The 26,271-nt window shown below is 37.5% G+C and overlaps 4 protein-coding genes and 1 pseudogene across 5 annotated transcripts; 4 read left to right on the top strand and 1 right to left on the bottom strand.

Moving 5' to 3' along the window:
• Nucleotides 1-290: 290 nt before the first annotated feature.
• Nucleotides 291-2,683, top strand: LOC117627210 (28 kDa ribonucleoprotein, chloroplastic-like). Its single transcript, XM_034359171.1, has 4 exons — nt 291-864; nt 982-1,083; nt 1,747-2,028; nt 2,289-2,683. The coding sequence occupies exons 1-4, from the start codon at nt 418-420 to the stop codon at nt 2,352-2,354; spliced, it is 897 nt and encodes a 298-aa protein (XP_034215062.1). The 5' UTR covers nt 291-417; the 3' UTR covers nt 2,355-2,683.
• On the bottom strand, nt 2,676-5,487 carry LOC117627209 (protein-L-isoaspartate O-methyltransferase 1-like). The gene is made up of 4 exons (XM_034359170.1): nt 5,161-5,487; nt 4,332-4,602; nt 3,963-4,127; nt 2,676-3,154 (listed from the first exon to the last, which is right to left on the bottom strand). The coding sequence occupies exons 1-4, from the start codon at nt 5,431-5,433 to the stop codon at nt 2,904-2,906; spliced, it is 960 nt and encodes a 319-aa protein (XP_034215061.1). The 5' UTR covers nt 5,434-5,487; the 3' UTR covers nt 2,676-2,903.
• A 1,758-nt stretch (nt 5,488-7,245) lies between these two features.
• Nucleotides 7,246-10,256, top strand: LOC117629079 (protein SIEVE ELEMENT OCCLUSION B-like). The gene is made up of 7 exons (XM_034361595.1): nt 7,246-7,492; nt 7,603-7,707; nt 8,010-8,467; nt 8,553-8,662; nt 8,836-8,972; nt 9,073-9,552; nt 9,714-10,256. The coding sequence occupies exons 1-7, from the start codon at nt 7,280-7,282 to the stop codon at nt 10,254-10,256; spliced, it is 2,046 nt and encodes a 681-aa protein (XP_034217486.1). The 5' UTR covers nt 7,246-7,279.
• Nucleotides 10,257-12,630: 2,374 nt separating this feature from the next.
• LOC117628046 (cyclic nucleotide-gated ion channel 1-like) lies at nt 12,631-16,927 on the top strand. 2 transcript variants are annotated; one of them, XM_034360405.1, is made up of 8 exons: nt 12,631-12,939; nt 13,482-13,620; nt 13,951-14,434; nt 14,620-14,823; nt 14,969-15,258; nt 15,597-15,708; nt 15,931-16,176; nt 16,300-16,927. In XM_034360405.1, exons 2-8 carry the CDS (start codon nt 13,562-13,564, stop codon nt 16,840-16,842), a joined length of 1,938 nt encoding a protein of 645 aa, XP_034216296.1. In that variant the 5' UTR covers nt 12,631-12,939; nt 13,482-13,561; the 3' UTR covers nt 16,843-16,927. The 2 variants fall into 2 exon arrangements, with proteins under 2 accessions (XP_034216296.1, XP_034216297.1); XM_034360406.1 differs by lacking the exon at nt 12,631-12,939 and adding an exon at nt 12,999-13,113.
• Nucleotides 16,928-17,195: 268 nt separating this feature from the next.
• On the top strand, nt 17,196-25,687 carry LOC117629078 (annotated as a pseudogene).
• Nucleotides 25,688-26,271: the final 584 nt, after the last annotated feature.

Genomic DNA, 26,271 nt, shown 5'->3' with positions numbered 1-26,271 from the left:
CCCTATGAGAATTTTTGCCATCCCTACTCATATGTTATAATATAAGTGCACAAAAAAATTATATACACATGATAATACTGAAAATTTTATTGACGCTATTAGATCCCAAAAAAGATTTTTTTTATTTTTTTTATTTTTTTATTTTTTAAATTGTAAAATTTGTAAAAGTAGAAAAGCAGTTGGGCTGGACTTCCATGAAGCAATGAGTTAGATTTGGGCTCCTATATGATAATTCTAAATCTGAAAGCCCATACATGCTTTTATGTGCCCATAAAAAAGAAAATCTCCTTCTCTCTCTCTCTCTGTGTCCCAATAACCCCTTTCCTTCTACTCCTCTAGGACCTCTGCTCCACCCTTATCCTCACCCCCCTTTTCTAAAACCCTTCACTCCTCCATCTTCTCCGCTCAACACAGAAAATGGCTTCTGCAACCTCAAATTTGTTCAAGACCTTGTCAATAGCAGACTCATGTCTAGTCTCTTTACCCTACCTCTCCTCGACCAAAACTGCCAACTCGTTTCTCTCAATCCCATCCAAACCCATTAAACTCCACCTCACGTACACTCATGCTTCACACTTTTCACCACCTCTGTCCCTCAAGAACAAAACCCGGTTCTCATCCATAGTCTCTTTTGTGGCCCAGACCTCAGACTGGGCTCAGCAAGAAGAAGACAGCACACTTACCATTGACCAAGACGAAGGAGCAGAGAGTGGTGAAGAAGGGGTCTTTGCAGAGAGGGAAGAGGAGGCGAATGTTGAGCCACCTGAGGAAGCCAAGGTATTTGTTGGGAATTTGCCTTATGATGTTGATAGTCAGAAATTGGCTGAGCTCTTTGAGAGGGCTGGAGTTGTGGAGATTGCAGAGGTGATTTTTAATTGCTTTGTTTCATAAAGTTTGTGTCTTTGGGTTTCGATGTTGTTGTGAAATTTGTGAGGTTTAGATATGTGGGTGAAATTTTTTATTTCTCTTTTGTTGCTGTAGGTCATTTACAACAGGGATACTGAGCAGAGCCGTGGATTTGGATTTGTGACTATGAGTACTGTTGAAGAAGCTGATAAGGCTGTGGAACTGTTCAGTCGTTATGTAAGTTGTTTCTAAATTTCGTTTCTTTAAGTGGTTTGTTTTTAGTGCTCTTTTGGTGATTTTGATTTCTGTAAATTTATGGCATGCATAAGATGGAATAAACTTAATATGAGTAATTACAATATTTTGAAAGATTAAGAAAATTAGGATAAATGATGTGAATTGATGGCTGAACAGCATGGGCTATGTTTGTGGTGGGTAACCGATAATACATTGTATTAGGGTGCTGGTGGTTTAACTCGAAAGTTGAGTGTAGCCATGAGCAATGGGTTCTATATTCATATATCTAGTAGGGGTTGTGGTAACCTTGAAGTTAGTTCTCAGAATTACTATAGAACTTCTGATTATAGGAGAATGTGTCCTAAGAAGTGCTCAATAGGTTCTTGGAATGGCGCTGAGATTTAGTATAGAGCTTCTGATTATAGGAGAATATGTCGTGAGAAGTGCTCAGTAGGTTCCTGGAATGTCTTTTGTAGTAAAGCACACTGCCCATATGTAATGTGCATCGCTTATTCAACTTTTGGTGCATATGAATAGAGTATTACTCAAGTGTACTGCATGCAATGTTCCATACTATTTTTCATTTTTATAAAAGCATTTTATGTCATATTTTAAGGATTTTGTTGGTTGCTTCTAAGTTTTTTGTGTTTACTGCTGCGATAGGATTTAAATGGAAGGCTCTTGACTGTCAATAGGGCTGCTCCAAGAGGAACACGCCAAGAACGCACACCCCGTTCATTTGAACCTTCTTTTAGAATCTATGTTGGTAACCTTCCATGGAATGTGGATAATGGTCAACTGGAGCAGGTCTTCAGTGAGCATGGTAGCGTGGTGGAGGCACGAGTAGTCTTTGACAGAGAAACTGGACGATCGCGTGGTTTTGGCTTTGTAACAATGGCCAGTGAAAACGAAATGAATGATGCCATTGCTGCTCTAGATGGACAGGTATTAAGCGTTTACAATTTCAGCCTTGATGATTCATTAGGAAAAGGGGATCCATCATTCGTGTAATGATGGACCAAATTCTTAGGTTGAATTGACATGCTTTAAGTTAATTATGCTTTATATGGTTTGTCTAATTTTGCCTAATGGACTTGATTGATAAAGGGGTAAAAAACATAGTTGATGGAAATGTTGTATGGATTCATCGGTGCATCTTGGATACGATATATAAACTATCTTACTTGAGTTGTCTTGTGCTGCAGAGTCTGGATGGAAGGGCGATCAGAGTAAATGTTGCGGAAGAAAGACAAAGGCGCAGCCCCTACTGACTTAACAGGGATGAAACCTAAGTTCTGGTTTTGGCTCCTTTTTCTTTAGATGAGATTTTGTGTCAGCTGTTTTTCAGCGAGGTTTTTATGATTTCTACTTTACAAGTGTTGTTCTAGTTGGAAACGATATATAGCGTCCAAGTTTGACTCCATTAATTTTGGGGCACTACTGATGTGGTTGCTATTTTATTTTGATCAGCTAATGGAGCATTTGAACGTCATTATAATGAAATAGTTTCATTTGTATTGTATGTCAGTGGATGTAAAGCCTTGTACTTTTAGATTCTTTTGTAGCATGAAAAACGCATGGTGCAATGCGGGTTTAAACATTCAGGAACTGAAAATCAGAACCAACATTTCAGATATAGCAGAAACTACATGCCTTATATTTAAGTCATTTAGCCACAAACAGGCAACAGGTTTGAACACCCTCTGAGATTAAGGGAATTTACAGTGGCAAGGGAACAAACTACTATACCAAAGCAAACCATTACTGCGAAGAGAAACCAGAAAATCATCTACGCACAAATAGTGAGCCAGTAGCAGGCCTCAAGAGCCTCGCAACTGAGCATCTTTGCTTGTGAGAGGAACATAACGAACTGAAGTTTCAGTCCGGACACTGATAGAGCCATCCAAGTTCTTGTCCACAACCTTCAAATCCTGGAATATGTTTCCCACTGGAATCACCATTCTGCCTCCAGGCTTCAACTGGTCAATAAGCGGTTGTGGGATTTCTGGTGCAGCTGCACCAACATGAATGGCATCATAAGGTGCAAATTCTGGCCAACCTAGCCTTCCATCTGCAACAATAATTTATCAAATCAATAAAACGAGTAATTAGGATTTGGCAGTAGTAAAATCGTGTCTTAAGCTGATGCAATTTTTTTTTTTCCTAGAAAAAGACCGGTATCATGGGTGGAAATACTTGAGAATATATTTCAGGTGAATGGCAGCAAAACTTTGGCAACCAGTGTATGGAGCTCAAATATGTTTAGTAAAAGTGTTATAGGCCTTGACTGGCAATTCCTTGAATCATATTGGATGAAAAATTGGTGTTTTGTTGCTGGTGCACAAACTAAGCTGAGTGAGTTTTAATTACAAACTGACAAGATGGAGATTACGCTAGAATCAAGGCATGATAAGTATGATTCCTCTCAGCACCCAAAAAGGACTAAGCTATTTCACTCCAACAAAAAGAAATTATCAGAGGAAGTCCTAGAATATAGATTTCATGAACAGAACATGATTAAAGAAAGAAGAAGTCCAGAGAGACAGGGAAATTGAATGGGAGGAGAACACCCAACGGTTTTTCATCTCCAAAACATGACAGCAAAGAATAATTCTACAAGCGTTCAAACATTTCAAATATCTTCCCAACTTTCCTTGAAGCCCAACAAGAATTGAATCCATTTTATGAATTTCTAAAACAACAACCCTCAACTCATATCATGGAACCAGCCTGCATGGGTACACACCATATTCATGCAAGTAATTTTTAAGACTAATCAGGGTGGTATACACTCTTTTCATTTAGCTTCAATAGAAAAATGATTTTCTTTTTCTTAGTTTCAATTTCAAAAGTGTAACCCTGGGTTTCAGGAAACATACCACCGACATGCACAGAGAGAGAACCTTCTTTCAATAATGGTGCTGCTGCACTTTTTTTAATATTCTCGATTGAGGAAGAAGCCAACTCAGGAATGTGCTCTACACCAACTGCACGGCCTTGTGGCCCAACCATCAAGGCAAAACAAGCTGTCAAATATCCCGTCCCTGCAAAGCAAAATACAGTAAAGGAAATTCAGGATCTCTAGTACTGCCTTCAAGATGCAGCACAGCTAGTGCAAAGAATTCAGGTTTCCATAGATTCAAATGGTCAAATGTCAGTGTGACATTTCACTTCCAAGAATGTGCTAGCTGTAAAGACATAAACACATGATATTAACATGTTATAATAAAAATTCCGTAGATAAGCACCTGAACCAATATCCAAAGCACGCATATTAGGCTGCAAATTCTCCTCCAACAACTGAAGGCATGTTGCATGCATATGAGGTGCAGAAATGGTGGCATTATAACCTATTGCCATGGGGGAGTCAACATAAGGTGGGGTCCCATCAGGCACAAATAAAGCTCTATCAATAGTCCCCATCACTTCAACAACCTTTTTGGAGCTAATCACTCCATAACTCTGCAAATTCTCCACCATCGCCTTGTTCTTCTTAACGCTACTATGGGACCAGAATTGCTGTAAATGATAGAAAATAATTACGAAAAACAAAGCTCGAATTCAATGTTGTTCAACACTAACATATAACAGTAAAGCCCAAATTAAATTAAGCAACAAAGTAATTTAAATGAAACACAAACAAGCAGAACCCCTATTGGAATTTTGCCCATGAATGATCACAACCATCATTAATACCTTGTCTGGTTGCAAATCCAAATCCTCGACACTAGGATCAGTTATGGGTTGAATTGATCCATCCAAGGCCCTCGGACAACAATACAATTGAATACCACCATTAACCAGGGTAGAATGAACCCCGATTAAAATGAAGACTAAAATTACTACAAATCCCTATTATTAGGGAACATAACTACAAGAATCAGATCCTAGCATAATAAGCAACCACTAAAAGTATATCATTACCAAAAACAAATGAACTTAAGCTCCAATGGGTTGATAAGAAAGTAGAAGTAACAGATTAATAAGACAAAAGATTAAATTTTTACATAGTTATCTATCTATAAGCTGAAAAAACAAATGCTCTGTTTGGATATAAGGAGAGAGAAAGAGAAATACCTCCATTCCGCGGAAGAGGAAGTTACCCGTGAGGAAATTAGGGTTTTGGAGGAGAGGACAGAAGGAGAGAGCGGTGGTGGGGAGAAGTGTGAGTGTGCGAGGACGATGGCGATGACGATGGCGATGATGATGATGAGAGTGGGGAAAGAAAGAGAGAGTGGTAAAGGTTAAGAGGTGTTGCACAGTGGGCGCTGGATAGCGGGAACCATACGCTAACCGGCCTAGGCCTACTATAGCACTTGTTGCTCTCGCTGGGGAGAGTAGCTTATGCATTTGCCACGCTTTCTCTACACCTTTCTCCAATTTTCCATTTTTCACTGCTTTACTTTACACTTGTCTTTGCCCTGCCCTCGCTTCTTACTCCCTCAACCGCCGACTCATACGTAACCCACACATTTGGGTCAAGCTAGTTGGGCCATTTTATCTGTTTGTTTTGAGGCTGCACTTGTTAAAGCCCAAGATGTTGATAGGATTTCCCGGTCTAAAGTTTGACAGACAGTCCAAGAAAAGTTTGATACAATTACAAACCGGGTTCGAATCTGGTGAAGCCCAAACCCGTTGAAATCTCGTTTCCTTCGGTTCGGACATCGGGACTTAAGGTTTTTCGAAACGCGCTCAATTCGAAGGCAAGTTTAGTTTTAAACTTAAAACTTACCCAAAAGAACGAGATGTTAGGATCAATGCCTAATTGAACAAAGGTTAAGCCAAAAAGTCATACCCAATACCCATACGATCAGGTATAGGGTTCTCTTTTCTCTTCTCTTAGGTGATGCTCGACTCGACTTGACCTAAGAGAAATTTTGAGCATGGGCCAGCCCAATAAAACTTGTTTTACATTGTCCCCTGTTGCAAGCTGATCCTGCCTCATTTGGTTCTTGGGCCAAAGAGGGGAGCTGAGGCTTCTGCTTTCTGTTTACCACCAAGATAGCACAGTAATTCTCTTTTCTCTCACCCATTTTGTTCCCTCAGATGTTAATTATACAAAACTCAAGGACCAGTCTTAGCTTCTTAATTTTCGATCAATAAAGAGTCTTAGCTTCTTGATTACTAGTCCAGGTGAAGCAAGCATTGCTGACGAAAGCATTTAGATGGCTTAAGCATCACAAGCACATCAACTGTGTGATGTCCCTTTCTTTTCCCCTTTTGTCGAGAGTGTCCCTTCACATCATTCCTTTCTTCAAGGAAATACATATCAGTGTGGGGTTGAAGCTCAGAGTTTACTGTTTTTGTTTTTTGGGTCGAAGAGTTTACTGTTTATGACTTGATAAAAAAAGTTCATGTGATTCACGCACCAGTACAAAAGTATGCATAAAATAATGAGACATGATCCTACAAGGATTTAGTTTCTCTCAAGGACTTGATTCTTGCCTAGAATAGAAAATCCTTTCACAAAAGACTGCTAATGGGAGCAGATTTTCCTGCCTATGTATATCTTAGTATGTGTACAATTTCCAAAAGAGAAAAGAAAAAGGGGAAAAAGAGTAAAGAAGTTACATATAAATGATTAAAGAATAGTACAGGGGTTTGGATGCTTGGCAAAAGTTTGATTTCCCAAGCATTAAATTCTTGTTTATGGTTGTTGCTTGGGAATCAATGTCCTAAAAGATCTGGATTACGATAATCAGAATGATTAAAATTTACTAAAATGACTAAATTATACACGTTGGCATGGCCTCCTCTATGTACAAGAAATTTTTTGAGCTTCGGAGTTCGAGCTATATATGCTTGTGCTTTAAACATATCAATAGTTGATAATCGTTCACGCCCTGTATTTGCGAAATTAGTTTTTCCCTTCATTGGAGTGTTTGATAGATTCGTCTATTAGCTCTATTAATTTCCAAATATTACTTATGTATTTACTGAAAACCCCAAATCCAAGAGAATGCTGGAGACTTATACCTTAGGGCCACCACAGCTGTGTAACAAACCTTATATCCTTATCCAGTATATGTCTGGCTTTAACTTTAATTAGACTCACCTTGCAAGCAAGGTACTTGTTCATAAGGCTTTAATTTTTATTCCATTCTTCTTGCTATTATATAAGGCTTAGCTTCTGAAACTGTAAAACCACTCAAACCTAGCATTTTCTCACTTTCTTAAGCATTTGAAGTTCCAAGATATGGCAAGCCAACAGCTGGTAGCTCCTAAGCTGAAAAATGTGAATATGAGGGATAAAAGAACATCCCCCCAATCTGATGATAGTGCATTGGTGAGGCAAATTCGGGAGACTCATTCTCCGGGACGATCCCACAGCGTCGATGTCAACCAAATTCTCCAAGTCATTGAGGAAATATTTCATCGTGCTACTCACAGCACTGCTGTCGTTCTAGCTGTATTTCCTTATCCCATTTGCTTTTGTTATAAAATTTTGAAATTAAAAAGAAGAACACTTTGTAACAGTTCTGTTTATTTTGGTCACCAATTGCTTTACTTGCTGTGTAGGGTACACGAGAACTTGCAGATACGGTGGAGGACAGGACCACTTTGCCTAGTGTTGATGTCTTGTTCCACGGATTGTCTTATCTCATACAAAAGATCTATTGCGAGGTACAATCTTTTTTTCTAAAGCTAAATGCTTTTACTCAAAGAAAAACATATAAATTTCTGTTTCTTTTATAAAGTATATGGTATGGCACTTCTCCTATACTGTTTCTGCATATGGGATGGATATATAGGAACATGTATGCTGCAAATAGAAGTTTCGAATGAGTCTCTTTTATTCAAATTAATCCTAGAAACCATAATTTAATGTCTGAGGACTATGCATGTAGGTCTCCTCTTTTCTATTACATCCTTTCTATGCAAAATACAAATTAGCAATTAAGCACAGTGTGTCCATGTCACGGCAGATAAGTTGCCAATGCTCAGGAGGCGGCGATGTTCACGCGACCACAATGGAGTTACTCAGGACTCTTTCAAACTATTCATGGGAAGCAAAAGTGGTGCTGACCCTGGCTGCTTTTGCTGTGTACCATGGAGAATTCTGGCTTGTGGCTCAGCTTTGCACTACCGATCCATTAGCCAAGTCCGTGGCCATCCTGAAGCAACTGTCGGACATGGTAGAGCATGCCGCCTCAGTCAAGCCTCAAATTGAGGCAATTGACAACCTCATCAAGGCCGTTACCAACGTTACCAAGAGCATTGTGGTGTGCAGTGAGATGATCAAGCTGCAGTCTCACTACATTTCAGAAGACACACCTCCACTGTCAATTGCCCTGGCACATATTCCTGCTGCTGCCTATTGGGTCATTAGAGGCATCCTGGCTAGTGCCTCCCATATTGCCATCCTCGCAGGCAGCAGACATGAGTGAGCCATTGTAAACCACAATGCATCAAATTCATTTCAAACTATACCTAAGCTAATAGCAGCTCCTTTTTTCTACTCATTTTAGGTACATTGCATCAACCACAGAGGTTTGGGAACTCTCAAGCTTGGCTCATAAGCTGAACAACATACATGACCACCTCACCAGTGAACTTCAGAATTGCCGTCGATATATTGGTAAGCTCTTGGATTTGCAATCTTTAGAACTGTGGACATGTACCTCTTAAACCAAGTCTTAAAATGATGAAAGTTTAACTTAGAAGTTAAACATATCTCTTGGCTGGTTTTTCTTTCAAATTTCACCTTAAATTTAATGAAGTACTGAACAAAATTCACCATATGGGATCCAGTGGCAAAGAGATATGATGAAGATTATGAGACGCTGAAACGCCTCTTCCAGGGCCTCCACCTGGACAACCTGAAGAACTTAAGGGCACTGATTTCCCACAAGGATGACGCACAACCACTCCAAATTGGTACAACCAGGGTACTGTCTACTTATATCTTGTACCTTGCATTTCCCGGTCTCGTATTCCTAATGAGCCATAAAACTGAATCATTTTATATGTTTCCATTACCACAAGCAGTACAGTCTTGAAGTGTTGAGGAGAAGGCATGTGTTGCTGTTGATAACGGATCTTAGTCTGAGCAATGAAGAGATTGTGATTCTTGATCAAATCTACAAACAACAGCAGAACAGGGCAGAAGTTGAGTATGAGATTGTTTGGCTCCCCGTTGTGGACGCAACCACTTGGGATGAAGCAAAACGGTTTAGATTTGAGGAGCTAAAGTCAAAGATGCCGTGGTACGCGGTGCACGACCCTCAAATAATTGAGCCACCGGTGATCAAGTTCATCAGAAACGATTGGCATTTTGACAAGAAGATGATTTTAGTGTCCTTGGATCCACAAGGAAGGGTATCCTCCCTGAATGCTGTCCACATGCTGTGGGTATGGGGCAATGTGGCTTTCCCTTTCACTGATGAGAAAGAGCAGGTACTGTGGAATGCAGAGAGCTGGAGACTCCAGCTCGTTGCCGATGGCATTGATCCAATCATACTGGACTGGGTAAGTGCTAGAAACTTCGGCATAATATGTTGACAGACTATGAATCTGAACCATACATTACATTCAATCGAGAGTACTATCGTACATTCATATGTATCCATTTATTAAGTCAAAATTCATGAAGAACTAAAGATAATGTGGAAACTTTTTTGCTTTACCAGATCGAGAAAGGGAAATATATATGCTTGTATGGAGGTGATGATTTGGAATGGATTCGGAAGTTCACGGTGAGAGCAAAAGTTGTTGCAGGACTTGCTGGTATCTCCTTGGAACTGCTTTATGTAGGAAGAAGTACAGCAACCAGGGAGCGGATCAGGAAAGTGAACAAAGTCATTGAAACAGAGAACCTCAGCCGGTTCTGGCCTGATTACACATCCAATTGGTTCTTTTGGTCCCGAATGGATAGCATGCGGTGCTCCAAGGCTAAACACCACAGGACTGTAGAGAATGATGAGATACTGAAGGAGGTCATGACTTTGCTGAGCTATGATGGAAGTGACCAAGGATGGGTTATGGTGTGGAGAGGCTCAAATGAGACGGCCAGAGCCAATGGACAGCTCACTCTGCACACCTTGGATGAATTTGAAGCCTGGAAAAATAAAGCTGCTGAATCAGGCTTCGTGCCTACACTCAGTGATGAACTGAAGCGGCTGCCACAAACTCGCAGCAATCTCTCTCTACTTCACTTTTCTACACTGTGTTAAGGGCTCATTAAGTTCATGTTTAGGACAGCAGAGCGAAATCTCGCTATAAATATTTGTTAATGATGCCATAATATCGCTTAGATCAAAGTCTAGCAGTTTAATGGTAGCTTCAATAACTATGGCCTGCCTCTTTTTTTCTTTTTCTTTTTTGAGAAATTCTATGATTGCATTCATAATTCAGCCACAAAAGCTATTAGCCACAAAAGGGCCATTACAATAACGGAGCGGTCTAATATCAAAATTAAGATAATCTGGTGTGTCCACTAACGATCAGACAGGATCGAAGAAACTCTGGCATAGGCATCCCAACTAAGATTGCAAACTTATAATAATAAAAAAAAGATAAAGCTTGAAAAAATCAAGCCATAACAATACAAATAAAACTCTCACAAAATAGAGATGAAAAACTCTCACAAAAGGAGAGGTGAAAACTACACAGAGAACCCAAAAAGACTCTGCAACTTATTCCAAACATAAAGAAATTGCAAAAAACATAGGGGTGGAGATCCGACACTGAAATGCAGGTGAAGATCCGACGCTGAGCCGCAGCAGCCTATAATGGTTGGATGAAAATCATAACAAAACTAGGACAAATAGGGAAAATCATTTGTCTCTAAAAAGGGGGAAGAGAAGAGGGGAGAGGGGGGAAGAACAATGGCTTCCTCCCCCCTCAAAATGGAAAAAGCTCTAAGAGTGTTTTTTGGAAAAGGCCTGCCTGTTTAAAAATAATGCTCATGATTTGGGATATAAACATATCTAGAAGAATCGTGAATGAAAATATATGAAGCTTAGAATTATGAAGGAGCTCATCAATAATGTCAACAAACTAAAGAGTTGTTTGATAACCATTTTATTTTCATTTTTAATATTTTTTTTATTTTTTAATTGGAAATTAAAAACATGTTTGGTAACACTTTTTGTTTTTAATTTTCTAAAAAAGTAAAATGTAGTTTTCAAAATCAACCTTATTTTTTAAAACAACTTGAAATTGATTTTAGTTTTCAAAACCTAACTTTACATTCATTTATCATGACGAAGGGTTACGGTATATTAACATACTTAGTATAAATAGATAAAACAATGTCACATTCATTGAGTTATTATCGTCTTTAGAGTAATATATGTGATGAGTTTAGAGTTGTAAATAGGTCGGAGATGGATCATATCACCATATATCTGATCCGATCAGGCAGAAAAAAATATGAACCCAATCTGATTTGATAACCTGACAAATCATTCACAACTAGATTCATATTCAATTTGTTGGATTATCGGACATCGAATCCAATAACATGATCCGAATTATTTTACCTAATAAGTTGAACAATATTATTATTATTTACAAAAAGTTCACAATATTCTTATTGTCAAAAAAAAGTTCACAAAATTATTACATGTATTCAATATAGAAATATCACGTTTGTTGAGTCATCAAGATCTACTTAAGTGTATCACTTAGTGGACCATGATAACCCAATGAATATGTATTTCCACATAAATGTACTCAGATAAATTAATGTGTCATTCGGAACCAACAAGTATGTATTTCCACGTGAATGTACCATAGAGATGAATTAGTGTGCCATTTGGAATGCTATGCGTTAGTAGTAAATTTTTTGCAAGGCTTAGCTCCCTCCTTTGGAACAAGGCTTTAATGGCGATGGAGGATGGGCTAGCTTCCCCCACAGTATTGGTTGGTACAAAAGCATTCCACATATAAATTATTGTCACCTACTCAAACGTTTTTCATGTTGTATACTTTGCGTGCATTATTTAATTACATGGGTGCAAGAGGACATCCTTGTGGACCCCAAACGTCAATATGTTGTCTCTTGGCACAGGTTTGATTGTAAGCTTCAATCATTGTGGCCTTCCAAGCCTGGACAATTTCTCTATAAGATTAAACAAGAACTCAGATTTTTAGTGGGTAATCAAAACCATAAGGTAAGGGTAATCTACCGTTTTGTTCCATGAACTATATTATAATTGTCAAATTACCCATAGACACAATTTTTTTTGTTGAAAAAAGAGCGATGATCATAGAACCTTTTTTTTTTTTTTTTTTTTTTAAAATAAAATAATTTTTTAAAAAACTATATGAAATAGAGATGGACCTATTTGAGACTTGTTGTCAATTTTTTGGATGTCTATTTAAATTTTTATCATGTGACTTGCACATTGTCTATCCAAATTTTTGTCAATATTAATTAATGACTAAACAAGGAAAAAAAAATTAGAACTTATTTCATATAGTGTAAGTTCTTAATTTACCGGGAAAAAAAAGTAATAGAATAAATTAATAATTTTGGTATAATTCAGTGGCAAAACGTTAGATTACCGAAGTCAAAAAAGTAGAGCACCAGCTCTTCTATTATCACTTTTAAATCAAACATGGCAACATCTACAAAGCAACCTTTTCCTGCTTCCCATTCTCTTCCTTTCTCTACACATTTTGCTTTCACTTGCTAGATCAAGTGGGAAAGCACTCAAACTACCACCTTCCCCACCAAAGCTACCTATTATTGGAAACCTTCACCAGCTAGGCGCCTTCCTGTACCCTCCCTTCGCGCTCTCTCGAAGAAGTATGGCCCTCTACGATCATGGAGACTGAGCGTGTGACGGAGTTTCCTTTCATTCACTTGGATCGTCCGCGTTTGGGCTGGGATGTTCCTCAGGCCTAAAGGTATCAACTTTCCCTAGAAAATTTTATGTCTGATTGAATTTTGTGCGGTTTTTGTTTGGCAGTGTTCAGGGATGGCTTGATTTTTGTGGTTGATGCTATTACTGACCCTTTTTCTTGTAGTGTTATGAGAGGGAATTTAAACAGTTGATCATGTGTTTCACACTGGTAAAAAAAGTAAGCAGCTGGAATAATTACTGTCAAAGCTACATGATGAGGGATATATGCCCTAGTTTAAAAATGAAATAATAATTACACAATGAATACCTGGCCTTAAATTTGATATACCTGGCTTCAACTTGCAAGAAAGCAAGGTATATGAATTTGTTCGTACACAGGGCTTTAAATTTGATACCATCTCCATGTCACGGGTGCATTAATGCACGGGTCACGGGTGCATTAATGCACCTATGTTCCTATGAAGAAATTCGTCATCGTGCTTACGTAGTAGTCTCTACTTATCGTTGTAGTAATTAAGAGTGCTTAAATGAAAGCTGCCAGGTTCCAATATAAATATTATTACTTTTAGTTGTACATTTTTGCAGGGAGGGTTCAACATTCAGAACTTTGTGGGATTTTGAAAAGCTCCTTAGTTGCATCATAAACAAGCTTGAGCGGTTGAGTTATGGCGAATGGGAAAGAAGAAACACGTTTAGCTGTGGAAGAGAAACCTGCCATTGCCAGGTTAGTTTATTTAACTTTAAACCATCACACTGTAAACATATTCCAGGATTTTATCCATAACGTTCACAATGTACAGTGCGCTATACCATATCCCTTTTTCGTTTTGTACCTGATTTGCCTACTAACAACATGAAACTCTTGAATACGGGCAGTCCTAGTGCAACTCTTTTCTTCATGATAAAAACTTTTATGGGACGATTCCATGACATTTATGTATCTCTCTCTCATTGAGCAACATATAGTTTCATAAGAGAAAAGCCTCAATGACCATTTTTTCATGTTTCTTCTACCTAGTGGGAGCAATACATTATTTGCTATGTCTTTTTTCAGTGGTGAACAACATTCGATCCAACAAAGAACTATCCAGCATTGGAGAAAAGCACTTCCCTTTTCGAAATCTGCCATCGAAGATGAAGGACATAGTAGTACCAATACTGATAAAACTCCTGATCAACCAAAGTCATTCCTTCAAGAATGGTGGAACACCATATTTGTAGTATCATGTGTGTTGGCTGTCTTACTCGATCCTTTGTTCTTTTACATCCCTATCATTAAGGAGGATAGGAAGTGCCTCAAATTGGACAAAAGGTTGAAGGCAATATCCTTTGCTTTACGATCGTTAACAGATCTCTTCTACATTGCCGACTTGATGCATCGAATTTTAGCTAGACCTAAAGCTAGGACAACAAAAGCAGATGAGGCAGTTCCTTTGAAAAGAAGTAAATCCATGAGTATGAATGTTCTGGCAAAAGCTAAGAGGATTTTGCAATCTTACATCCTACTTGACATTTTAGCTGTTCTACCCGTCCCACAGGTAAGATTAAGTTTTATATGTGAGGTAGATTTATTTCCCAATTTCTCTGTTTGTCATGGTTGATTACTTTAGAGTCGTATGAGCTTAGATTTTAGGTTTTAACTCTCATACTCATTAATCAAACATTTGTCATACAATAATTAGATTTAACAATTGCCTTAATGGTTCCCCTTATTTATTTCCAGGTAGTACTTTCCATCTTTTCAAAAATGAGGGGCTCAAGATCATCAAAAACAATGAAGTTTCTAAATTTTCTTGTTGTGTTGCAATATGTGCCACGAGTTCTTCCCATCTACCGATTGTGTCATGAACATAAGAAGGCTGCTAAAAAGCCAGGCATATGGGTCAAAAGTTTTTTCAATTTCTTCTTGTACATCCTTGCCAGTCATGTAAGTTTCAATATTATCTTAATTAATTTTAAATGCTCAAAAAATTGAAGGAAAAAAAAAATTGATGTTACATTTTTTAATTCAAATGTAGTTTTCTCTCAACTCCAAATCCAATAATCATTGACTAACTTTTTTGGTCTTATAGGTAATCGGAGCTCTTTGGTATTTTTTTGCAATTCAACGAGAGACAGTTTGTTGGCAATATGCATGTCGAAGTGAAAAAGGATGTGAACCTAATACTTTTAGCTGTGAATGTGATGACCCTTCACCGAGAAATATCACAGTTTTAAATGATTTATGTCCTATAAAGCCATCAAACGCATCTTTTTTCGATTTTGGTATGTTTAAACATGCCATTCAGTCTGGCGTGTTACAGTCGACAGATTTTCCACAGAAGTTTTTGTATTGCTTTTGGTGGGGTCTACTAAATCTGAGGTTTGTACGTATAATTATCGTTTGATATAATCTTAATTCTTGCATTTGAGTAGTAATTAAAGAGAAAAAAAGAATTTACATTCAACTGAAAGTCATCGAAAATTAACAAATAGTTCTGATTTCTGAAAGAATGTCATGAACAAATATGTTATCTTGCATATACATATGGGTTTAGCCAAGTTTGCTAAAGTGGATGTGCTCCCTCTCTGCACCCGAGTTCGAATCTCCCCTCTCCGTAGTTTAGATTAGATTAAAGTACAATATTGTTCGTATAAATAAATAAAAAATAATATATATGTAATCTTATTCTAAAAAGTTTGATCATTTCATTACTGCAGTTCTCTTGGTCAAAACCTCCAGACTAGCACCTACGCATGGGAAAACCTATTTGCAGTTTTTATTTCTATAATTGGTCTCCTACTATTTTTATATCTCATTGGGAATTTACAGGTTAGTATATGTACTGAATGTATAAATTTGTTTCTTTAATTAGCCTTATTTTTCTTTTTTCTTTTTTCTTTCTCAGTGGTATCTATAATCTATACATGTATACATTGTTTAGGTTTCCTGGGATCTGACTCTGGTTTAATTTCCTTCAAGCGATCATAAATGAGTAGTTTATGTGGGGTTTTATGATCAAAATGTGATGAACAAATTTATTGTGTAGAGCAGACATATATGCAGTTGTCAACCACAACATCAGAAAAGCTTAGACGGAAGATGAAAATGAAAGGTCTTGAGGTAGAATTGTGGTTATCTGAACATGGCTTCCCTAACACAATGAAGACACGGATCATGGAAAATGTACATCGAAAACTTGAAGAAAACAAAAATGTTCCTGTGGAGATCCTCTCTGTTCTTCCCCAGGACTATTTAAGCTATGTCAAGCGCTGTCTCTGCTTGGCTACGCTAAGGAAAGTAAGTTACATATGTACTTCCCTGTGATTTCTCTTTTCTTTCTATATACTTTTTGGTTTGATGAGCAATCGTTTCTGGTGTATACTATGACTTGTAAGGAGGAATAACTCGTTACATATATAGGTTCCGAAGCTTAAAGACATCGAAGGATTGGAAGAGTTGAAAGGAATCTGTGAGCATTTTAAGCCAGTGATCTATCCTAAGGACAGTTTTATTATTCGAGAGGGCGAGCACCTTGATATGATACTCTTGGTCACGCAAGGGACTGTTCGCAGCTACACAACTAGTAACGGAGGAAAAAAGGATCCCACAACACCTAAGCATATTAAGCAAGGAGATTTCTACGGAGAAGAACTGATAAGTTGGTCATCAAAATTTTCCCCCTCCACTGAGTTACCCATCTCGGATAAAAATGTTAGGTCCATTACAAGAGTTGAAGCATTTGCTCTCACGGCCGAGGACTTAAAGAATCATGTAGTCTTTAGATACTGGTGGCAATTTAGCAAGGGCATTGATCTCAATAAATTGACAGATTCTCAGATGGAGCAGTTGAGAGAATTGGCAGTTATACACTCACAAAGAGCATTTCGTCGCCGCAAGAGAGCGGAGAAGCCTGCAGCCTTGCCAACGAAAACTCAGTCCATGTCAGTTGTCCCAATTCTGTAAGAAAGATGAGCTTTCTCTTACATATATAAAAATGTACGATTCATTCTGTTCAGAAAAGCAATGAAATGAAGAGTCTTCTTCTTCATCTCTCGGTTCCTCTGTTTCTATATCTTTTCTTTGCTTGCCAAGTACAAGTCAATCTGATCTTCCATATTAAGCTTTATAATTACAATGACTGCAATGAAGACAAAAACATTACATGCAGTCAACGTGATAGCCTTCCTAATTGGCTACATATAGTAGAGGATCCTATTTCACACATCACACATGTGTAGCCGAAGCAAGCATTGCTTACACAAGGATTTTAAAAAGCTTCTTAGGTGCATCATAAACAAGGCTTGAGTGATTAAGTCATGGCTAATAGGAAAGAAGAAACACGTTTAGTTGTGGAAGAGAAACCTGCCACTGCCAGGTTAGGATTTTATCCATAACGTTCACAATGTACATTGCGCTATACCATATCCCTTCTTTTGTTTTGTAAGAAAGAATTCATAAAAAATTAAAAACCTTCCTGAATTGCCTACTAACAACACATGAAACTCTTGAATACTGGTGGTCCTAGCGCAACTCTTTTCTTCACGAGAAAAACTTTTATGGGACGATTCCATGGCATTTATGTATTTATCTCTCTCATTGAGTGACATATAGTTACATAAGAGAGAAGCCTCAATGACGATTTTTTCATGTTTCTTCTACCTAGTGGGAGCAATACATTATTTGCTTTGTCTTTTTTCAGTGGTGAACAACATTCGATCCAACAAAGTCCTATCCAGCATTGGAGAAAAGCACTAGTTCCGTTTTTGAAATCTGTCATCGAATATCCTGATCAACCAAAGTCATTCCTTCAAGAATGGTGGAACACCATATTTGTAGTATCATGTGTGTTGGCTGTCTTACTGGATCCTTTGTTCTTTTACATCCCTATCGTTGAGGAGGATAGGAAGTGCCTCAAATTGGACAAAAGGTTGAAGGCAATATCCTTTTGCTTTACGATCGTTAACAGATCTCTTCTACATTGCCGACCTGATGCATCGAATTTTAGCTAGACCTAAAGCTAGGGCAACAAAAGCAGAGGAGGCAGTTCCTTTGAAAAGAAGTAAATCCATGAGTATGAATGTTCTAGCAAAAGCTAAGAGGATTTTGCAATCTTGACATTTCAGCTGTTCTACCCGTCCCACAGGTAAGATTAAGTTTTATATGCGAAGCGTCACTGCCCTCCTCCCCCTCTTCTCTTCTTGTCTTTTCATTTTAGGTTAGTGAATAAGTCCACTGGGGCGGTTTGAATAAAAAACCTCTTGTGGTGGTTTCTTCTAAGCCATGGTTAGATTGAAGTTCCCCATCATTCCTTTTAGTCTATGTTCTCAATCAAATCCTACTCTCAAAATCCGCTCCCTAACACCGCTCATTTTCTTTAAATTTGATTTTACATCGTCTTTGACGGAAGTTGTTGCAAATCACCCAATTGTTCTTTGGCAAAGTTATTGTTTTCGTTTATTTGTTTGCTCTTATGCGCAGGTAGATCGCTGGAAATCATATTTTCCCCAGATCTGTTACGGATGCTGTGGTGGGTGTGGGCGCGGCGCTTCTTCAGGTGGTGGTGGTAGGGTTTGTTTAGACTCATGGGTTGATTTAGGGTTTTGGTTATGTTGGGTTTCTGGGCTTTGTTTGGGTTTATGGCTAATTGTGGTGATGTGGGCTATTAGTTTTAGTACTGCTTTTGTCCGCGTCAGTTTTGCTTTTAGCAAGTTTGTTTGTTGCCTTCTTGGGATTGGTATTTTAAATGTCTTTGATTGTAACGTTGAAGTTTATTTAATGAAGTTTCTATTTGATAAAAAATAAAAAAAATAAAAAATAAAAAATAAAAAAAACTCTCATACTCATTAATCAAACATTTGTCATACAATAATTAGATTTAACAATTGCCTTAATGGTCCCCATTATTTATTTCCATGTTGTACTTTCTATCTTCTCAAAAATGAGGGGCTCAAGATCATTGAAAACAATGAAGTTTCTAAATTTTCTTCTTGTGTTGCAATATGTGCCACGAGCTCTTCTCATCTACCGATTGTGTTATGAACATAAGAAGGCTCCTAAAAAGACAACCATATGGGTTAAAAGTTTCTTCAATCTCTTCTTGTACATTCTTGCTAGTCATGTAAGTTTCAGTCTTCTCTTTAGTTAATTTTAACTATACTCAATGATTGTGCAAACCATTTAGCTATTAGTTCACTTATATTTCTCTTCTACAATCTCAAAAAGAGGTACCATGTTCGAATTCACAAATTAGAAAAAATGATATGTGCAGTTTGACATTTTTGGTGTTAAAACGGAGTTACATTTTTAGTTTAAATATCTTTACGAGTACAAATTATTTCTTTATAAGATTAAACAAGGACGCAGATTTCAAGTGGGTAATCAAAACCAAAAGGCAAAGGGTAATCTACCGTTTTGTTCCATGAACTATATATCATAATTGTCAATTTACCCATAGACTCAATTTTTTTTGTTGAAAAAGAGAGATGATCATAGACTCTTTTTTTTAAACAGCCGATTTGAGACTTGGTGTCAACATTTTGGATGTCCATTTAAATTTTTATCACGTGACTTGCACATTGTCCATCCAAATTTATGTCAATATTAATGACAAATTCGTTATTTTAAAGAAGAAAAAAAATTTACAACTTATTTCATATCGTACAAGTCCTTAATTTACGGGGGAAAAAGTATAAGAATAAATTAACAATTATGGTATAATTCACGGCAAAACGGTAGATTACCCAAAGCCAAAAAGTAGAGCACTTGCTCTTCTATTATCACTTTTAAATCAACACATGGCAACATACAGAGCAGCCTTTTCCTGCTTCCCATTCTCTTCCTTTCTATGTACATTTTGCTTTCACTTGCTATATCAAGTGGGAAATCACTCAAACTACCACCTTCCTCACCAAAGCTACCTATTATTGGAAACCTTCACCAGCTAGGCGCGCTTCCCGCACCCTCCCTTCGTGCTCTCTCGAAGAAGTATGGCCCCCTACGATCATGGAGACTGAGCATGTGACGGAGTTTTCCTTTCATTCACTTGGGTCGTCACCCTCGAAAGATCGCATTTGGGCTGGGATGTTCCTCAGGCCTAAAGGTATCAACTTTCTTCTGAAAATTTTTTGTCTGATTGAAATTTGTGTGGTTTTTGTTTGGCAGTGTTCAGGGACGGCTCGATTTTTGTGGTTGATGCTATTACTGACCCTTTTTTAGAATTGGTCATTGAAAATATTAAAATGGGCTTCAATAATTTTAGTGACCATAAAGCATTATAATCAATGAAAGTATTTGTGACCATAATTCATTTGGTCACTACTGACCCTTTTTCTTATAGTGTTATGAGGGGGAATTTAAACAGTTGATCATGTGTTTCACATGGGACGGGAGAGATATTCCCGTGTCACGGGTGCAATGCACCTTTGTTCCTATAAGGAAATTCATCATCGTACTTACGTAGTAGGCTCTACTTTCCATTGTAATAAGAGTGCTTAAATGGCAAAGGACCCATTAGTGTAGTGGTTTGGAGTATTTACTCCCTCAGGCAAGATTCTGGGTTCGAGTCTTAGTATCCGTGTAGTGTGTGTAAGTTTAGTATGTTATCGGTCCTCTTAATAGGAAAGGTTCTCCAAAAAAACCAAAAAACCAAAACAAAAAAAAACCAAAAAAAGAAAAAGAAAAAAAGAAAAGAGTGCTTAAATGAAAACTGCCAGGTTCCAATATAAATATTATAACTTTCAGTTGTCCATTTTTGCAGGGAGGGTTCAACATTCAGAACTTCGTGGGATTTTGAGAAGCTCCTTAGTTGCATCATAAACAAGCTTGAGTGGTTAAGGTATGGCGAATGGGAAAGGTGAACTAAGTTTAGCTATGGAGAACTTGGAAGAGAAAGCTGCCACTGCCAGGTTAACTTTAAACAATCACAAACATATTCCAGGATTTTATCCATAACGTTCACAAATGTACATTGTGTACCTGATTTGCCTAGTGCAACTCTTTTCTTCACGAGAACAACTTTCATGGGACGATTCCGTGACATTTATCTCTCTCATCACATGACATAGTTACATGAGAGAGGCCTCAATGGCAATGTTTTCGTGTTTCTTGTCCCTAATGGGCGCAATTCGTTATTTGCTTTGTCTTTTTCAGTGTTGAACAACATTCAATCCAAAGAATTCTCCAGCATTGGAAAAAAGCACTTCCGTTTTCGAAATCTGACACCGAAGATGAAGGACATAGTAGTACCAATACTGATACAGCAAGAAAAAGTGTACATGAAAAAACTCCTGATCAACCGAAGCCATTCCTTCAAGAATGATGGAACACCATATTTGTATCATGTGTGTTGGCTGTCTTACTGGATCCTTTGTTCTTTTACATCCCTATCGTTAAGGAGGATAGGAAGTGCCTCAAATTGGACAAAAGTTTGAAGGCAATATCCTTTGCTTTACGATCGTTAACAGATCTCTTCAACATTGGCAACGTGATGTATCGAATTTTAATTACTAGACCTAAAGCTAGGGCAACAAAAGCGGAGGAAGCAATTCCCTTGAAAGGAAGTAAATCCATGAGTATGCATGTTTTGGCAATAGCTAAGAGGATTTTGCAATCTTACATCCTACTTGACATTTTAGCTGTTCTACCCGTCCCACAGGCAAGATTATTAACAGTTTTATCAAGTAGATTGATTTCCCAGTTTCTTCATTTGTCAAACAGGCACACGTGCGCACATACATACATATACATTTTCTTTTATTCAAAACACGTGCACATTCATTATTATACCAAATATAAGGACCCAAATTATAAAAAACCCTCACATGAAATGTATTTTAGGAATGCACCCAAAACTCATTTACGACATAACAAAGAGGCTTCAAATTTCCTATAAATTACAAAACTGACATCGATTTCTTAAAACAAGCATAATCCCAAAACCTCATAAAAAAAACTCAAACATTCAATAGGATATCAAAGTAATTTAATAATCAAAATTAATTTCAATAGGGCCAGCTGTCATTTTTTGGGTTTGTTTTTAAAAATTAAATGGTGTAAGATTTATCTATATCACTAGTGCTAAGAATAGATATATAACTAAATATTCCATATAAAATTAATAGGGGACCAATTATAGAAATAAAAAGGTGGTAGTTTGAATGCTTACACAAGGAGAGAGACTTCCCTCTCACAGATGCAATGAACCTTTGTTCCTAGATTGAAATTCGCACCAACAGTCGTCATACCACGTCATCGTGCTTACATTACACAGTTGACTTTACCTTCAGTTCTGCAAGCTTTGACTTTTATATACAGTTGACCCGATCTTCGTTCATACATCTTGTAACTTACTTTATTTCTAGTAAAAAAAAAATTACAAAAAAACAGTCACGCGTTTTGTGTTTTGATTTATTTATGTTAAGGGGTCATTAAGTTAATGTTTAGGACAGCAGAGAGAAATCTCGCTATAAAGATTTGTTCATGATGCCATAATGCTTAGATCAAAGTCTAGCAGTTTGATTGACTTCACATGCAATTTTCAATTGCATGTTTAGGCATGAATAATGACATAATGTTTATTAATGTTTCCAGTCCAGACTCATCATTTCCGAGGTCTTCGGTTTCTTTTTGGTTAAATGGGAACACGAGTTGCTTAGTTGGAAAATAATATTTGTTTTTTTTTTTTATTATTAAAAAAAGACTCTGCGATGAGGAGAAGACCCATTGTCAATATTGCCTTAGTTCAGCCTGTTCAGGTCAAACATGTCATTATATAAATTGTAATGCCTCCCCCTGCTCTCTGCTCTACCTACTGGAAAGCTTCCTAAACTGAGTGCAAAGCTTCAAGGTTTTTCAACTCTCTCTCTCTCTCTCTCTCTCTCTCTCTCTCTCTCTCTCTCTCTCATCACATTTTCTAGTACAAATTGATAATTGGTTTAACTTTCCCGTTGTCCATTTTTGCAGGGGGGTGATCAACATTCAGAAAAAAGCAAGCTTGAGTGGTTAAGTCATGGCTAATCGGAAGGGCGAAATACATTTAGATATGGAGAACTCGGAAGAGAAACCTGCCACTGCCAGGTTAGTTTATTTAACTTAAGTTAAAGCTTTAAACCATCACATAAGGCGATCCTATAACATTGTGTCTTTCTCTCTTATCGCGTGACATAGTTATATAAGAGAGAAGAAGCCTGAACGGCTATCTTCTCATGTTTCTTTGTTTCTATCTAATGGCCGCAATTTGTTATTTGCTTTGTCTTTTTCAGTGTACAACGTTCAATCTCAATGGGAGTTGTCCAGCATTGGAAGAAAAAATCGGATAAAACCAAACTAAGGAACAATATTGTTGGACATGAACAAAATCATGCTCAACCAAATAGGTTCTTTCCAGAATGGAACACCGTCTTTTTAGTATCATGTGTGTTGGCTGTCTCACTGGATCCTTTGTTGTTATACATTCCCATCATTAACGAGGATAGGAAGTGCCTCAAATACGACAAAAGGTTGAAGGCAATATCTTTTGGTCTACGATTATTAGCAGATCTCTTCTATATGGCCGATGTGGTGTATCGAATTTTAACTAGACCTAAAGCAAAGGAGGCAGTTCCTTTGAAAGCAAGTAACTCCGTGAATTCACCGAGGACTTTGCAATTTTACATTCTACTTGATATTTTAGCTGTTCTGCCCGTCCCACAGGTAAGTTTAAAAGTTCTATGAAGTAGATTGATTTCCCAATTTCTCCATTTGTCATGGTTGATTACTTTAGGTTGTCCGAGCTTAGATTTTAGTAGATTTAAAATTTGGCTTAAGAATCTTTGTTATTTTTGTCCAGGTAGCACTTTCCATTTTCCTTTCGAAAATGAGGGGCTCGAAATCATTGAAAACAATGAAGTTTCTAAATTCTCTTGTTTTGTTGCAATATGTCCCACGAGTTCTTCCCATCTACCTTTTGTGTCATGAACGTGAGAAGACTCATAAGAAGGCAGGCATATGGGTCAAAAGTTTTTTAAATTTCTTCTTGTACATCCTTGCAAGTCATGTAAGTTTCAATACTATCTTAGTTAACTTTAAATATGCGCACAATGATATGTGTAGGCCTTCGAATCTGCTTCCCCAAAAATAAAAATAAAAATTATACGCACAGTTTGGCACTTGAAAATAATAATAATAAAATAAAATGGAGTTACATTCTTAGTTTAAATATGGCTCAAACATACTTTTCTCTGAACTCGAAATTTCATAGACTAACTTGTTTGCTATTACAGGTAATAGGAGCCCTTTGGTATATTTTTGCAATTCAACGAGAGATAGCTTGCTGGCAATATGCATGTCGAAGTGAAAATGGATGTGAACCTAATACTTTTCGTTGTGACGACACTTCAGTCAGAAATGTCACAGTTTTAAATGAATTATGCCCTATAAATCCACCAAATGCAACTCTTTTCAATTTCGGTATATTTGTTGATGCCCTTCAGTACAGCGTGATACAGTCGACAAATTTTCCAGACAGGTTTTTGAATTGCTTTTGGTGGGGTCTACGACATCTGAGGTTCGTATGTATGAATATCGTTTGATATAATCTCGTAAATTAAATTAGATTAAAGTAAAATATCGTTGCTACTTATTCTAAAAAGTTTCATCATTTCATTACTGCAGTTCTTTTGGTCAAAACCTGCAGACTAGCACTTACGCATGGGAAAACCTATTTGCAGTTTTCATTTCTATAATTGGTCTCCTACTATTTTTATATCTCATTGGAAATATACAGGTTGGTACGTTCTGAATATATATAAATTTGTTTCTATTTTTAAGCTTAAGCCCCTAGTTAAAACTTTTTTTTTTCTATTTTTATTTGTATTTGTCTCCTACTAACTTGTGTGTGGAGCAGACATACATGCAGTTTTCAACCACAACATCAGAAAAGCAAAGACGGAACATGAAAATGAAAGGTCTTGAGGTTGAGTTGTGGTTGTCGAAAAATCGCCTCCCTAACACGATGAAGACACGGATCATGGAAAATGTACATCGAACACTTGAAGAAAACAAAAATGTTCATGTGGAGATCCTCTTTGTTCTTCCCCCGGACTATTTAAGCTATGTCAAGCGCTGTCTCTGCTTGGCTACGCTAAGGAAAGTAAGTTACATATGTACGCCCCTGTGATTTCTCTTTTCTTTCTATATACTTTATGGTTTGATGAGCAATCGTTTCTGGTGTATACTATGACTTGTAAGGAGGAATAACTCGTTACATATATAGGTTCCGAAGCTTAAAGACATCGAAGGATTGGAAGAGTTGAAAGGAATCTGTGAGCATTTTAAGCCAGTGATCTATGCTAAGGATAGTTTTATTATTCGAGAGGGCGAGGCCCTTGATATGATACTCTTGGTCACGCAAGGGACTGTTCGCAGCTACACAACTAGTAACGGAGTAAAAAAGGATCCCACAAGTACACCTAAGCATATTAAGCAAGGTGATTTCTATGGAGAAGAACTGATAAGTTGGGCATCAAAATTTCCCCCCTCCACTGAGTTACCCATCTCGGATAAAAATGTTAGGTCCATTACAAGGGTTGAAGCATTTGCTCTCACGGCCGAGGACTTAAAGAATCATGTGCTCCTTAGATATTTCTGGTGGCAATTTACCAAGGGAATCGATCTCAACAATTTGACTAACTCTCAGATGCTGCAGTTGAAAGAATTGGCAGTTATAAACCCACAAAGAGCATTTCGGCGCCGCAAGAGAGCGGAGAAGCCTGCAGCCTTGCCATTGAAAACTCGGTCCATGTCAGTTTTCCCAATTCTGTCAGAAAGATGAGCTTTCTCTTACATATAAAAATGTGCAATTCATTCTGATCAGAAAAGCAATGAAATAAAGAGTCTTCTTCTTCATCTCTCGGTTCCTCTGTTTCTATATCTTTTCTTTGCTTGCCAAGTACAAGTCAATCTGATCTTCCATATTAAGCTTTATAATTACAATGACTGCAATGAAGACAAAAACATTACATGCAGTCAACGTGATAGCCTTCCTAATTGGCTACATATAGTAGAGGATCCTATTTCACACATCACACATGTGTAGCCGAAGCAAGCATTGCTTACGCAAGGATTTTATGCATGGCCTAGTTGCGTCATAATTTCTTTCTTGATCATGAACGGAAGTTAAAAAATTGATCATGCATGTGTTTCGCACCGGTTAAAAAGTAAGCAGCTGTCAAAATGACATGACGAGGGATATATGCCCTAGTTTAAAAAAGAAACTAATCATTACAAAATGCATCCCTGGCTCTGGCTTTAACTTTAACTAGAGAACTTCTTGCAAGCAAGCAAGGTATGTACTTGTTCACATGGCTTTAAATTTGATACCATCTTCATCAATTATTATATGTAAGGCTTAGATGC

This window comes from Prunus dulcis, chromosome 5 (assembly GCF_902201215.1).
Source record: "Prunus dulcis chromosome 5, ALMONDv2, whole genome shotgun sequence".
NCBI classification, from domain to species: domain Eukaryota; kingdom Viridiplantae; phylum Streptophyta; class Magnoliopsida; order Rosales; family Rosaceae; genus Prunus; species Prunus dulcis.
This window is presented reverse-complemented; position numbering and strand designations above follow the sequence as displayed.